Source organism: Temnothorax longispinosus, chromosome 3 (assembly GCF_030848805.1).
Source record: "Temnothorax longispinosus isolate EJ_2023e chromosome 3, Tlon_JGU_v1, whole genome shotgun sequence".
Lineage (NCBI taxonomy): Eukaryota > Metazoa > Arthropoda > Insecta > Hymenoptera > Formicidae > Temnothorax > Temnothorax longispinosus.
In genome coordinates, this window is record NC_092360.1 from 5,593,358 (window position 1) to 5,609,372 (window position 16,015).

The 16,015-nt window shown below is 35.1% G+C and overlaps 1 protein-coding gene across 12 annotated transcripts in view; it reads left to right on the forward strand.

Annotated features, from left to right (window-relative positions):
- C3g (C3G guanyl-nucleotide exchange factor) overlaps positions 1 to 15,858 on the forward strand; it is a 70,317-nt gene extending 54,459 nt beyond the window's left edge. For 5 of the 12 annotated variants that reach the window (XM_071773577.1, XM_071773568.1, XM_071773567.1 and 2 more), the window contains 16 exons: positions 1,897 to 2,308; positions 2,583 to 2,807; positions 3,219 to 3,401; positions 3,486 to 3,793; positions 4,621 to 4,737; positions 5,338 to 5,645; positions 5,753 to 5,960; positions 6,281 to 6,304; positions 7,473 to 7,668; positions 7,825 to 8,092; positions 8,180 to 8,423; positions 8,519 to 8,533; positions 8,655 to 8,829; positions 8,923 to 9,567; positions 9,655 to 9,786; positions 9,856 to 15,858. In XM_071773577.1, the coding sequence (XP_071629678.1) occupies positions 1,897 to 2,308; positions 2,583 to 2,807; positions 3,219 to 3,401; positions 3,486 to 3,793; positions 4,621 to 4,737; positions 5,338 to 5,645; positions 5,753 to 5,960; positions 6,281 to 6,304; positions 7,473 to 7,668; positions 7,825 to 8,092; positions 8,180 to 8,423; positions 8,519 to 8,533; positions 8,655 to 8,829; positions 8,923 to 9,567; positions 9,655 to 9,786; positions 9,856 to 9,994 (3,599 nt within the window). In that variant the 3' untranslated portion in view covers positions 9,995 to 15,858. The remainder of the gene's footprint in view (positions 1 to 1,896; positions 2,309 to 2,582; positions 2,808 to 3,218; positions 3,402 to 3,485; positions 3,794 to 4,620; positions 4,738 to 5,337; positions 5,646 to 5,752; positions 5,961 to 6,280; positions 6,305 to 7,472; positions 7,669 to 7,824; positions 8,093 to 8,179; positions 8,424 to 8,518; positions 8,534 to 8,654; positions 8,830 to 8,922; positions 9,568 to 9,654; positions 9,787 to 9,855) is intronic. The other 7 variants (XM_071773571.1, XM_071773570.1, XM_071773575.1 and 4 more) reach the window with 7 other exon arrangements.
- Positions 15,859 to 16,015: the final 157 nt, after the last annotated feature.

Here is a 16,015-nt window from a genome sequence, read left to right on the forward strand (position 1 = left end):
GGTGTATAAGAATTGATCAAAATCGCAGAAAAAGACAGCTCAATTGAAATCGACTTAACTTGCCACTGTTAAGTGGATGTAAAGACAATAAATACCTTGTAGGAACGCGATACTATTTTCTACTTGCTCATATTTGATGCGTTATTATTTTAACGTTGTCATTAACTGTCATCAATATGAAATTAATCACTTGACAATCACTATATGAAGGAGAATTAAAGCTCCCGCATTACGATCCTCGACGTATACGACACGTGGGGGCCGTTATTGATCGGCGATTCACGGACGCGGCGACCGGCACGTGCGAGAAAAGCAAGTTACTCTTTGCTCTTGCCGGCGAGGTTCGGGGAAGAAAGGTTTCCCAGGTACTTAGGACTAGCTATAACACCGCAGACACATTGCACGTCCGGCGCACCGGTGCGCCGCAGCCGTTTTCGTTTTAATTCAAGTGGCATTAGCACTCCGTGGAAAAAGGCAGGCAGGCAGGCAGACCTGGGGCAGACCCGCTGCGCGCCTGGCGGTATGTAGCGGTCGTTCGTCTCGCGCACGTGTGCAACGGGTTGACAGTATAACTGCGAGCCGCGGCGAAGTCCACGACCTACATGGATCCCGCGTGCGTTCCGGAAAGGGCGGAAAAATATTGTCTGCGCGTGGAAGGCACGCGAGAAATGAGACAGGATTGCTTTTATCTGCGTGCCGTTCGCGGCAACTTCTTCGTTCACAGTTTTATTCGACCGAGATGCAATAAATAATCCTGATGCAACGTGGTTGTGGTGCACGTACACGTGGCTTCTCTCCGTGACAAAATTCTTTACTTGAGATTATTCTGAAAAGAGCATCGGACGTGAGAAAGTTTAAATAGCGATAAAAATGAGACACATTAAAAGGAGGTTTCTCTTTTGGATATAAATAATGAATCATAATTTTTCATCAATAGGAAATATTAATAAGGGTGAATAGTTTTAGTAAGGAGACTGTGTAAAGGTTTTTTAAGTGTATTAGTTATTTTATTTATAATATTGTTATGTAAAACATATCGATGATGATATATGATAATTCAATTGAACAAATTTTAATAATAGTAAATAATAGAAATAATAAGTGTAATATACATATTAAAGGAAAATTATTATAAGGATATATATAAATTAGTAAAATATTTTAAAAAGAATTATTAATTAAATGTATAAAATTATTTTCTATTGAAAATATTATAATTCTGTTATTAGTTTGTAAAATAAGAGTATCATATTCTCTGGTATTTGTTACGTTAAAAATTCATCAAATTTTACAGACTTTTCCTAACAAATGGAAGAAGGAAAGTCTCTCTGCATGCAACTCATAACATAAAAGTTATCGTAAAAGGTTTTAAAGAGCTTTAAAAGCTCGCTAGCTAGATTCCCAAGTTATAATCGGCGAGAAGAGTTTGCAAGATTTTAATCCCATTCGCTAATGCGATGCGTTTAATCTTTAATCTCATGGAAAAAGCTCATGTGCGTATTATATTTCAAAAGCAAGTAGAGTAAATAGGACAAATGTCTTCATAAATATTTCAATATTTTATCTTTAGATCAAATATGCCTCCGGGATGATATGAATCGCACATTAAATAGAGATATGGAATATTATCGTCATAAAAGATATTACTTTTGCATAAAATGATTTTTGAACGGTAATATGTAGTACATTAAACAAAAAATTTTCGTGATATTAACAGTCCGTTTTTAGAATTTCGAATTGATATAGGTAATTCTTTCTCTTTTAGGAATATAAAATAAAGAGGGAAATAATGAAATATATACCTATAGATACATAGGGGACTAAGTAATGAGATAAGGAAAATTAAAGTAATTTTCTGATTCTCCGATGCTAAAATGGAACTGTTTCTCGTTGCAGAAGTCGAGGAGCGCTTCGGCGGGAAGGCGCGCGGCGGTAAACTAGCGCGTCGTGCGCGCTCCTTCAAGGAGGACTTTCTGGAGAAGCTCTCCCACATGCGTTCTCCTGGTAGCGGCAGCGGCGGCGGTGGCGGCGGAGGCAGCGGGGCGGCCACGAGGGCCGCCTCGCCCTCGTCACCGCGTACGCCGCGGGACAAGAACGCCCCGGGCTCTAACGACTCTGGCACTCTGGATAAGAATCCCCTGCGCGATCTGCATATCCATGTACGGCAGGTGCAGCTGGCACTGCTCCATTTCCGGGATGTCGTATCCAAGAAGAAGCTCGAGATGCTGCCCGGGAACGGCACGATCGTCCTCGATACTGTTACCACGATACACAACGCGTTGAAATCCTACCTGCTCTACGAGAACAGGTGATTGTTCTGCATTCGAAATTGTTCCATCATCTAATAACCGATTTATAGGATAGCGTAGGAGAGAAATACTAGAACAACACATTTAAAAAGTTTATTTTATTAGTTTGCTTATTTTGCTAAAAAATATTATTCAATATCGATATATATGATTTATCATGGGAACATCACTGTAACTTTACGGAAAAAGAAGCATTTACATTTAAATTGCGGCACACGGTAGAATCGATTTATATCTCTACACTTTCTTGATCCTATGTCCTGACACTTGCAGCTCCACGTTAGGATCCGCCACGAATCAGGTGTACCAAGCGTTAGCGCAATTGCTGAAACTCTGCGACGATGTATTGCTGCATGGTGATCAATCTTCCGCTTTGGACACTGAAAACGTGACGCACGTTATTGGACTGGTCGAGGAAGCGGTGAAAAATCTAGTAGCTCTGGCGCATGAGAAAATCGCTAACAAGCAGAAACCCCCGTCTGCTACAAATAATAATAGGTAATTTGCAGTAATAGTAAATGAAATTTTAGTAGAGCGTATCTCAAAATAGCAAAAAAGTAGATATAAAATATTATGTACCTACAAATGCACTTGTAATAAAGCAAGGGAAATAATATGAAATAATATCTAATTAATGGTGATTAATATGTAATTAATATGAAACCTTAATATTGTTTGATATATGATATGAGGAAAATTATATGATTGAGTATTAATTATTACTTAATGTGAAATGCTTTCACGATCATTATAAAGCGTACATTAATGTTGAAACTGAATTTCATGAATAATATTTTTTGATACTTTATATAGAGATAATTGAATAGTTGGAGAGTGAATTATGAGTGATATCGATACAAGTCTTACTCGAAAATAAACTAAATCTGAACACGCATTAATAAATTATAGAGCTTCCGGGTACGGATCGGAATTAACGCAAAGAAATTCTCTGCCGGATATACCTTTGACACCAAGAGAACGGCAGATCCTGGAACAAACGGCAGCGAGTAGTAGCTTGGTTCGCAGCTCGCATAGCTCCGAGTCGATTTTACGGGATTCTAGTCCACCCCCGAAACCCCCGCTGCCTGACAGGTAACACTTGTCTCGATATAAGAAGGAGAATAATAAATCACTAGTCATTGGAAGTTGAACGTAGAAACGCTCGATCCCTTGTAGAACAAATGTATGTTTGTCGGAGGAAAACAGCTCTTCTGGCACACCTCCTCCGTTACCGCCGAAGAGAAGAACGAGGACCCAACAACTTCACGACGAATCGGAAGGTCTTCTGGCATCTAGTCTTGATAGGGTATCCCTCCGAAGTCGATCCCCGGAGGATTCGTCATCTCTTCTGAGCGCATCGGCCGGTAGTTTGGATTCGGCTCTGAATCATTCCCGAGACGAGGACGAGATTCGAGCTATAATGGGACCAAATGATGAATCTTTGAATGACAGTATGGACCTAAGTCTCATGGCTACCATCCAAGGTAACGTTCGAGCAATTTATACTGAAATGTTTATTCGTTCGAGCACACTCAAATTTTATTTTTAATGGTATTGTTTAAATATAATTTTTAGTTGTTACAAAATAATTTTTTTCACGCGCATAAATAATAACAAAATTATATTATGTTATATTACGAGACATAAAAGAGCACTCTTTGAATCCACACATGCGATATTATTATTTACCGAATTGTAAACATTTCGCGATTATACTTTAGTTTCCATTTCCGCGGATAACGTGTATGTATCTGGAATGTCACTAATGAAAGGTTGTCGTAAATACATTTCCATGTGCGTAAGATGAATGGTCCATGGTCAACGCTTACTCAGCATATTAGTTTGGTATTCTACTTACCTTGGTTTAGAACGTCAGTCTACAACCGAACGTTTATTCGAGCTGTACAAATGAGTTTCTATTGCCCGCGATTAGGATTAGATATTTTAATAATACTAAAAAAAGAAATCCGCGATTATTATGGATCCTCAATCTTTATATACCGTAGTCATTAATAAATGCGTGAAGTATATGAAGCTAAGTATAAACTGTGAAGGTATTTTAAAAGTTTTGTATAATGTTAGACACACACATAGTGTACTGTGGCTCATAGTGAGATAATTAATTTTTACGCCATTTTTATAAAATAGAAGTTATTATTAGTATTTCCTGGGAAGAGTGTGTATTAGATATTTTTATATATATTTTTAACATTAAGCTTGCCCGCGTGTGTTTATTTTTTTATATTTGTCTTGATGGTATTAGAGGTAGGTTTTTATATTGCAAAGTAACGTATATTCTGTATTATTGTAGGCATGCAAGTTAATGGTACTTCAAACTGTAATTGCTGGGATGGTTCTGAAACTAATATACCAAGTACTATGTTGCTAGGCCAACAAACACCTCAAGAAATGCTTAATCCATTAACTGGTGTGTAATTTTTTTACTATAGAATAAATAATTTAATTATGAAGAAGAGTGATTAATCGGTAATATTGGTAATTAATAATTAAAATTACATACATGCAATAACAAATTAAGAATAGTTAATAGTTAAACATAAGTAAAGAATTTGTTTTAGTAACAAATTAACATTTATATTTATTTATCATTTTATTTATTAAGTTGTATAATTCTTTGATTTACTAAAGAGTTCCTAATTATTTGTAAACAGTAAAGGAAAGGAAAAACGCGAGAGCTAAAATTACGCAAGATTTCTTGAAATAGTTAGTGGAACAAGTTGCGTAGGTAGCATCGACCTTCCAGCCGCGTGAATAAACAGTATCTTATAGATCTTCGCCCAAAGCACAGCGAGATCAAGCGAAATCTTATTCTTTTCTTTTTCACGTCATATTATAGTGCTATCATAGATACCTCATAAAATGTCACGTAGATCTAATTTTAGTTGGGAAAATGTTAAAATGTTGTTTCGTAAGAAAAATTTAACAAGTTTTGTGTACTTAATTTGCGATTTTTGTTTTGTTTTAGATAGTTCTGAATAATTTTGGTTTCGAATTTATTTTGTTTTAGGTATAGAAGGAAAGATGGAGCGATTGTCTACCCAAACGCAGGAATCAGGCTTTGTTTCTATGCATTCTCAACGAAGTTCATCCCAAAGTTATACTACTGCATCCAAGAGATCGTCGCAGCAGAGCAGCATTAGTTATAATTCTCAATCGTTTAGTGCACAGCAACAGTCGTTTTCTCAGACCAAATTATCATCGGATAGTAACGGCTCTATTTTTACACAGAAGACGATGACTAATTCCAAAAGTACTACTAGCACAACTAACGTGTCTGGAAATGGGGACCCAGCTTTATTAGAGAAACTGGTAAATGTGGGTGTTGTTATGTTTTATGTTTTATTTTATTTTTACTTTTACTTATTTTTTTGTGCTTCAATTTTTGAAATAATTTAATCGTTCAATCTGTCTATGGTATGTAGGAAATGGAATCGATAGTTCCATCCGATTCTAACGGAGCGCCTCCAGCATTGCCAGAGAAGCGATCCAAGCGAAGAAAAGAACGACAACCGTCGCAGTATGACAATGTACCGGAAAATGAGCATTTATCCACATGCAGTTTGCACACTAGTAACGGAGATAGTTCAGATGCCAACAAACCACCCCCTTTGCCTCTAAAGAAGCGTCATAGTAAGTAATTTTTTTAGTAACTATTAATATTGGCAATAAGATTAAAGAAACCAGCAGAATACTTGATAATGTTGATGGTTGGTGCTTTACTCTTCCACTGTCAATTTTAAGACACACGAATTTTGAGAAATACCACATTAACAAATACTCGCGAGCTAACGTAATAATCTTGCAAAATAATTATAACATATAAATAATTCTTTATGTTATTCTTAATTAATACAATCTATCAACACGCAAGTAATAAAACAATGTAGTAGATATTCCAAACTACTTTTTGGTAGTAAATTAAAACTGATGCAATGTTTTATATCCCTCAGTGTTCCAATCAGTGGCATATTCTGGTAAGTGGGATCCTGCCCACACAATTCAACTACCCCCTTGGCAAACACTTTCACGCTAAGTTAATATATCCTATGTTTCACACATTTATATCAGATTTTAATTCCAGGCTTCTCTTGCGGCATGTTTACTGTTATTCTATTTTTATTATCCCTTTATCTCTGATATTTTTACAACATGACATTGTTTGATATTGAGCTTGAATTTTTATTAATAATTGCAGCTTATTCGTGGCTTACTTTTAATTTGCATCATAGACACAATAATATGGTGGTTTTAGCTATGATGCTAAATATTATATTAATCGAAAAATATAATTTTTGATTGATATAATGTACAATGTATATCATCCACATTAATATAACATATATATATATATATATCATATTTGGTTGATACTATTTATTTCGTATTGCAGTTTATTGTTACATTAGATTTATTCACATCTAAGATCTTATTATACATTAAAAACTATATTTTTATCATGCAATTTAGGAACATACGTATTTTTTTATATTTAAAATACAAAAATTCTACGAGTTTATATAATTCAACACAAATGAATGAAAGGCAGTTCTGGCGAGGGTATGTAGGCGTCGTGATCTTTTTCTAATTAATTCGACCTTTTACACTAATAGTCAGTTAATAGTTACGCTTCATCAGCTGTTGAACAGAGTTAAAGCTTAGTTTCCGTCTTTATGTCAAGACAAACGGACTTACAGCTGAAAAATGCAGTGAATATTTAAAGTAAAAGAATTGTTAAAGTGAAGCCTTCTTAACTTATATAACACTTTTAATTAAGTCTGCAATTGTTGGAGCACCTGTTTCTATTGTACAATAGGATAAATTGCTGAAGTATAATATTCACAGCAACACGTAAGATGTTGTTTAAAAGGTTCCACTCTTACTCCAGTGAGTTTAACTTTTTCATTTTTACACACGTGGCTTATCGAAATAACAATTATACAAGATTTGCTTGTGCATCAGTGTTTTCATTGCAATCCACACATACCACATGTGTTTTAATATTTTATTGTGGTATACATCGTGCTTGCATTCATCGATTGTATTATAAAAAAAATTCAGTTTTTACACAGAATAATTTATGATAACAAAAGTTATTCTTTCTAATAAAATTCACGTTAATTCATTCACTTGTACGTATTTCAGTTATGGCGTACATGGAGATGTTCGGAAACTGTTCCCACAGTAATAATGATTTCATCTCTGGTCTTGGTACCCGTCATTCTGTAGCAGCCTACAATTCGATGCAAGCAGAATGGCAGCAGCACGAGATGTCTCTTACCACAGCCCAATCGTGTTCCTTTATGACGCATACTGTGACTACTCTACATGACAGCTCAAGGTATTATTATTATATAAGTTGTACATTTTTGTTTTTTATCTATATTTTTATTATTTGCTTTTACTATACAGAGAGTAAAAAGTTTTTATTGTACAAATTTTGGCAAGTAACATTGTTAAAGAAAAAAGAATTATCATGAAGTCGTATCTTTTCTAGCCTTTCTACAACTGCGACGACACCGAGCTCAGTAGAGACAACAAATAATTCTAGTCTGCCCCCGGCATTACCACCAAAGAGATCTCGTTCCATTAAATCAAACCTTACACCTCCACCAATATCACCAAAACCCACTATTAGCATGCAGAGTATTCATAAATCAGATCCTATCGTGACATCAACACCTCTAAAAACAGAGGAGCCAGCGTACGCACATGAAAAGAAAGATGTTACACCTTCCACTCCAGTAAAATTGGTAAACATTAATGTAATAATTTTACTATTGCGCTATTATTCTGGAACTACGACTAATAGGCGTTAAGTACTAATATAATTGTCATTTTTTTCTTTTTAGAATAATAATGTTATTATGGACACAGTATTACCATCGTCTAGACCTGCTAGTAACGCACTTTCTTCCATATCAGTCGATGAAAATACTCTTGAATTAAGGGATATCGATCAAGATGATAGCATTTTAGATGAATTAGATATTAGCAAATACTTAGTATTTAAAAAGTCTGATGAAGAAGGTCCAGATATACGTGGTGGACATCCAGATGCATTATTAATCCATGCGACAAAAGCAAATAAACATGGTATGTACTTTTTCTTAATTCATTAAACGTAAAACTTAAAATAATTTTTTAACATTATTTATTACATTATTTATTTATCTTTTTATGCTGCATAGATGAAAAAGAATCAGGTAATTGATGATGAAATATTTAAAATATAACATTGCATATATAAAAATAAATATTAATGATAAATATTAGAGGTAAAGGTGAATGAATTGAATTATAATAAAAATAATGTATTTTTTGCAGATTTCCTGTACCAAGAAGCGTTTTTAACGACGTATAGAACCTTCATACAACCATTAGAACTAATTCGTAAATTACATAGACGTCATCAACGTTTTTCATGTTCTCCAGATGTTGTCAAACAAAGAGCCGCGCGTGAAGCATTTTCTTTACTTGTTAGAGTCGTTAGTGATTTAACGTAAGTAGAGAATCCATTATATACATTTAATTACGCTCTTATATTCTTAAAGTTTGACTGCGATTTATAATAATATAATTAACTATTTTACAGAATATCTGATCTTGATGATATTCTTCTGCAAACTTTAATGGAATTTGCACAGCAATTAGTGTGCAGCGGAGATCTCACTATGGCCAAAGCGTTGCGAGTTAAAATTTTAGAGAAGCACACTATGAAACAATTACAAGCAGCACAACCAATTCTCTCGTCTCTAAGTGTTACAACGAAACAAGCTTCCCTATTAGATTTTAAAAGCGAACAAATTGCAGAACAAATGACATTGCTTGATGCGGATTTGTTTATGAAAATAGAAATTCCGGAAGTACTGATTTGGGCGCAAGAACAGAACGAAGAGAGAAGTCCGAATCTCACAAGATTTACTGAACATTTTAATAAAATGTCATATTGGGCACGATCTAGGATATTAGAACATCGATTAGAAAATGAGGCGAAAGATAGGGAGAAATATGTCGTAAAGTTTATCAAGATAATGAAGCATCTTAGGAAAATTAATAATTTTAACAGCTATCTCGCATTATTATCTGCATTGGATAGTGCACCTATTAGGAGACTTGAATGGCAAAAACACATTACGGAAGGTCTCAAAGAATATTGCGCTCTCATTGATAGCTCTAGCAGCTTCCGAGCTTATAGGCAAGCTCTAGCGGAAACACAACCGCCCTGTATTCCTTACATGTAAGAATATAAGTACAGTTGTTATTCAGAAATTTTATATATTTTTTTGATTATCAAAAATTTATCTGTACGTGCATTTTATTTTAGCGGACTTGTTTTGCAAGATCTTACGTTTGTGCATATTGGAAATAGCGATTTATTACCAGATGGCACTATAAATTTCTCCAAGAGATGGCAACAATTTAATATTGTTGAAAATATGAAAAGATTTAAGAAAGGGTAAGTTTTGCTCACCAAATCCTTAATAAATGTCAATTACTCATATTGCATATAATTATTATTTTACAGCACGTACTCTTTCAAGAAACACGAACGCATTATGACGTTTTTCAACAACTTCAGTGATTTCCTCTGTGAGGAGGCAATGTGGCAGATTTCCGAAAGCATCAAGCCACGCGGTGGCAAGAAAGCACAGTCGCAAAACTAGAATATACCTAACCCTTTCACTGCCTGCGTCTCGAAAGGCTGAAACAGTGAAGTTAGGAAGTTTATATTACTGTAGGTATATACGTTTTTGCGGAAAAAAGAACGGCAGAAATTCTTCTACAACGCTCTAAGAGCGGTGAAAGGGTTAGCGAGTCTACCCCGTTCGTACAGCCTCTGTGAGGTTGTGTCTTATTATATTATTAAACCTCGTGAAAATTTTAGTATCCAAAACTGTGAACTTTATCTTTAACATTCAATATAACATAACGCGTTATTTAACCTAAAGTAATTTGCGAGCATCAATCAGAGATCAAAACGTCAAAACTCGGATCCACTAGAAAAAAATTTCGACATGTTAGGTAAATTCAATCTCTATCCCAGTGCATTATAACGTATTTGCTATGAGGATATGCAATCTATACTTAACTGTAACAACGTTTATCATAATGTTAATGAAAGAAACCCCGATCTTCAGCTGTTCTAGATACATTTAAGATACAATTTATTTATTTGCCTTTGCTAGCGAATTGTATAAAGTAGTACGTGTTCTTTTTTTTTCTTTTTAATTTATTTAGATGTATGTGAACGTCCATTTCTAGCTTTATGTAGGTAAGCGAATTTTCGAGCGTCAACAGAACACTGTTGATTACACAAGGATGAACACCAATTACGTTGATTAATGTAGGGCCATTGTAGTCTCGTGTCTGCGCTCTAGCACGCGCATATCGAGACACATGGTACGACTGAGCGCAACTGTTACATATACTATTGTATATGATGATAGAGAAAACACTTTTTTGTTGGCAACTTGTTAATAGGTCTCCGAGCTTTCAGTTTTAAATCACATTATTCACATGGCGATTAGGTAAATTAAATATGAAGTATATAGCAACAAAAAATTAAATACAAATTTGATTTAACTCAATAACTTATCATAGTTATAGGCAGTTCTCTCAATTAAAAAATCTCAATTCGACCTCTTCAAAATGAAACACTAACTCTTATATGATACATTCTGTAAAACAAAGGGGAAAATCAAATTAATTTTGTCACCGTTGAAAGCACACTGTATTTTGTTATATTTCTTTCCAACATTTAACATGTATCGATACAGCTTTTACCTTAAGATATAACAGTGTGAGAGATGTTGCCATACAATAATTTAGCAATTTGCGTGCCTCGTCTTAAAGAGTGAATCAAGCGAATGAATCCGCCTTTTTATCCCTTTTCAGTTTATTATTTGGCAAAATTATGCTTTACTGATTTTTTTTGTAATAATAGCTAGTATACGCATACCAGTTACAATTTACTGATTCTCAAACTTAATCCTTGATACGCATGTACAATAGCAAGATTTATAATATTTAGTGATACCTACAGCAACAAAAAGGGCCTAAGCATTTAGTTAACGATTGATGTTCTAGTATAAAACACGGGTAATAACAATCCAGACAAATTAATTGCCAAGATAGATACGCGAGGTTTTAAGAGTGTAGTTACAAGGCTGCCATATATATATATATATAGATATAAAAGTTAGTGTCAATAGGTTGAATTCTACAATGTAAACTCTTATCCACAGATTTAGATAGAAAGGAATAATCTGATCTTTTCATCCTTGACAATTGATTACATTTATTTGATATTTATGGCAACTGCGTATGGAGAAAGGAAAATTCTGATTAAAAACTAATGTGATAAAATTGGCTAATATGTGTAAGCGAAATTGTATATAATATTTTGTTTATTTATGTCACTTATTGGCAATGTAAAATTGTAGAATCTTTTGGAGATATAATTAGCTACACGCATGATATGTAAGTACGTAAGTAGCGATAGAGTACATATATATTAGTATTACTCCCATATATATATCGTAAAATGTTTGGTTCACATCATGCGCGAGTGAATGCGAACGTGCGTCTTATGGTTTTGTCCACTTCAGCTGATGTCAAATAATTTACTTGATGTAGAAGTAAGCAGAGATCTATTAACGCTGTAAATAATTTAATTGTACACATAATTGAATTTACGCGCGTGTATCTACTATTATATCAGTAATCGTATATAAATGTACAGTGCATTGAGCTAGTAATTCTTAAGTTGATCGAGAATCATTGTGATGTCATGTTAGGTTCGCACATGCATAATTTTTTTTTTTTTATCTTTATTCAATTGTGAGTTGGACGTTGGACGACAAGCGATCACAAGCAGTCGACTTGTATTTTATCTACTTTCTTTTTATCTCTGTCAGATTATTTTCTCAAGGCAGCTATATTTTTACATGTAGGCTTTTAATGACATCTTTACCTTCCGACGTTGATATACAACTGATGTTAATATTTTGTACGATATTTTTGGAAATTCTGGTGATAGTCGAAGAAGCCTTTCTAAGAATATTGTAGGTACGTACCGGGACTGTATCATAATTTCTATAATCGCGCGAAGATTTTTGTTAAGACTATCGGCAGAATTTCCCCTTTACATATTGCATACGAATAAGTAAAAATATAATTTTAAGTACTGCATTACCAAAATACGAGTGAGATGAATCTATTGAATGTGCAACGAAGAAATTAGACTCGATTTATCGATTTTAGATAGGCAATTAAGCTGCTTCGCGAGTAGGAAATTGAGTTGCTAAGAAAACGGAGAGAACAATTGCTGCAATTGCTTTTTCTTCTTACGCTCGATACGCGATTAATAAACTAGGGTAGGCGGGTAACGTGATCTGTATTTTCTTTTTTTTTCCTATCATTTGCTGAATGTCTTAGCTTTGAAGGAACAGTCTGTAACGGAAATGGACTCTAAAGAGCGATCGCTACTAACTTAAAAATTACAATCGAACATGTGTAATTTATTGCATATACTCGGACTCTAAGGCGAGGCTTATTTGCAACACTCGAAGATCAATCGTACAATATTTATTGCATTGTGTATATATATACGTATGTGTTGTTAATCTAGTCTAACAATACAGAACGAACTGCTTTGTCAATATTTAAAACGTACACTTCAGCGTTCGAAGTTCTAAAAGAAGAGAGGGAAAAGAGGAAGAAGTAAAATAGGTTTTTCCACGTCGGAAAAACGAGCTCGCGTCGGAATTATTTGGCCCTCCCTACCGTTACGCATGGGCTTCCCTTTTTCTTTCGGCCGAGCGTGAATTTTGCGCGCGGCTCGAAACTCGGATGAAATTGAATCAAATAACTCTCGCCGAACAAATGAATTGACGTTCTTCTGCGTGTAACCGTCGAAGTGGAAGACGAATGGAACCGTCGCGGGAACGTACACGGGAGGCTCGCGAGGACGGTCGCGATTCCGTCGATTCGTCGTAAAGGAACTCGCTCGCACTCGCCGTCGTTGTATCCCGCGTCGGTTTGGACCGCGTCTTTCGCCCGTAGCGAATACCGATAAGTAAACCGAAACATAATATATCCGTAATAATCGCTATCGATGTGTTTTACCAAGTCCTTCGTCGAAAGATTACATGTATGTAACTTTGCACTCGCGTAGATCTCACGGTAAATATTTAGGAAAGTATCACGTATACATAGAGGAGTACGTATCCCGTTTGTACGTCTCGACGCTTCTCGTTGATTTATTTCGTATTTATTGCCAGCAGCGACAAACACGACATATCCGTAAAACGCTACTTATAGGACGATAAATATTAGAGGGGGAGGAGAGCGAGTGAGACGTGTGTATTAAGATACTGTCTGAAATAATACAACTTTAACGGTCCAGAAATTGATTTGGTTGGTTACGCCGCGTAATTGCAAGCACAATTATGATATATATATATCCCACATACAGGATGTTTTAGAAATTATAGGTGGTCAAATTTTAGGAACTTATTCTCCTTATCATATGGATGAAAAAAAATCATATAAACATAAATTAAGAAACGCTTTCTCTATCCGAGTTATTTTTTGTTTACAGCAAAATTTTTTAATAATGTACTGATTGATGGATTGACCAATGGGGACCAATTACATGGTCTGCACGTTCTCCCGATTTAAAATCTTTGGATTTTTGTTTATGGGAGATATTTTTTAAGACTCGTCTATGATATTCTTGTTACTGTGGAGATTCTTCGAAATATTTTATCGCTTATGAGAAAATTCGAAAATTTTTGAACGTTTTAGATGATTTAGTCCGTGAGAGGTTGGTGTGAGACGAAAGGAAGTTCGTTTCTAGCAATTTCTTTAACGAAGTGTTCTCGCCGATTTTTACTGTAAACAAAAAATATTTATAATTCAGAAAGGAAGCGTTTCCGAACCCTGGTGAAAAAATTTCTCATATTTTCTCAGAAATTTTGTAAGAATTGCGACTGTGAAAAATTCTGAAAAAATATATAAAATATATAAAATTTCTCAGATACTTTCAAACATAATTGGATAAAGATGGAAAAATCTGAAATATTTTATTATTATTTTATCTGTTTTTCTGAAAAATTTTTGAGCGTTTTAAGAAAATTTGAAAATTTTTATATAAATTCTGGTTATGTAATAATATGAAAAATTGTAAGACATTTTTCCTCCAGGGAATCCACACTTTTTCCAACGCTGGAACTTTTTCCCATTCTTATATAAATAGAATAAAGGTTTTATTTGACGAACCATTTCTGAAACATCCTGCATATGTACAAACACACAGACACACACGCAGAGTGCAGAGAAAACGAATCACGTGCATTTCAAATAGCCGAGATTGTTAACTTGAGAGCTGTTTCAGTTAAAGATACAAAACTATAATTGCAATCCGTAAGAATCGGCTTTTCAAGATGCGCATACGATTCAACGTGGAGGATACAGATCTGAGCATGTGTCCATGTGTATCCGTGGAACAATAGTCAATAAAAAATCAGCAATTTTCAGTCTGTACGTAAAGAGAGAAATGAAAGAGAAAGCATGGCGGTATAAAAATCGATCTTTCGAGCGCTCATGTTTCGAATATAAGCAATATCTCGCTGCATTTAACAGGAAAATTCCTTCGGGCTCTGTGTCACGAGTACAGCTACTTCGTAGCGATCGCCAAACGACTTTGGCTTTGGAATTTGTTAAAATGCATAATCACACCGCGATATAAGGGATCCAATCGCGACGCCATTCCCTCGATCGTTTCCCGATCGACGGCGTCGAATCTTTATATAACTCGCGATATACGCGTACATTCAATATTCGTGTATCTGTCAGAAGCGTACAGGGCGTACTTTTTAAACTGTTTAGACGTCGAGAGGAAGGCGGGCAGGTTGTCGAGTACGCAGTATCCCGTTCAATATCTTACGGAATAATATGTGTCTCCTACAGGGATTTAACGAAACTGTCGTGCACCATAACGAGGTGATTATTGAGAAAGGGAAAAAAAACAGAAGCGAATTGATCAAGCATATCATTTGTAAGTAACGTGATATTACTAAGTGTCTCCGCGACGTCCCTCTTGACTGCGCTACGTAACTATCAGCCGTGGCAGGTTTTAACTGAGACACACACACACACACATACACAAAAATCGAACAATCATGCTCACACGCGTATTCTCATCGTATACATTATACAATTTATTCCGTAGTCTATCGTCATATTTTTCTATCTGTATTTTTAGTATGCAGGTCGTACATCGCGACATTGTACGTCACGGTACGACGGATACCTTACAATTTGGGCGATCTTTCCATGTCGATGCGATTAATGTTCAATCGTCCCTTTGCGAGATATCTTGCGCGGATATATTTTCCCCTCCTTCCTTTGTATTACCGGACACATTGACGATTTGTATGCGTAAAAAGTTTTTGGGTCAAATGTTATTGCTTTCTTTGTAATGAATGTACGAAGAAATGAAATAAAAATGTGTTAGTCGATGGTACTTCCACCAATTTTGTAGCCAGTCTCGGTTACCTTCAATAAAAAAGAAAAATATATGTTATATATATATATAAAATCAGCGAATTAACAGATCAGAGGCTTTCATAGACGTGATATCAGTCTAATAATGTCTATGAAGAACGATAATTGCGATAGTA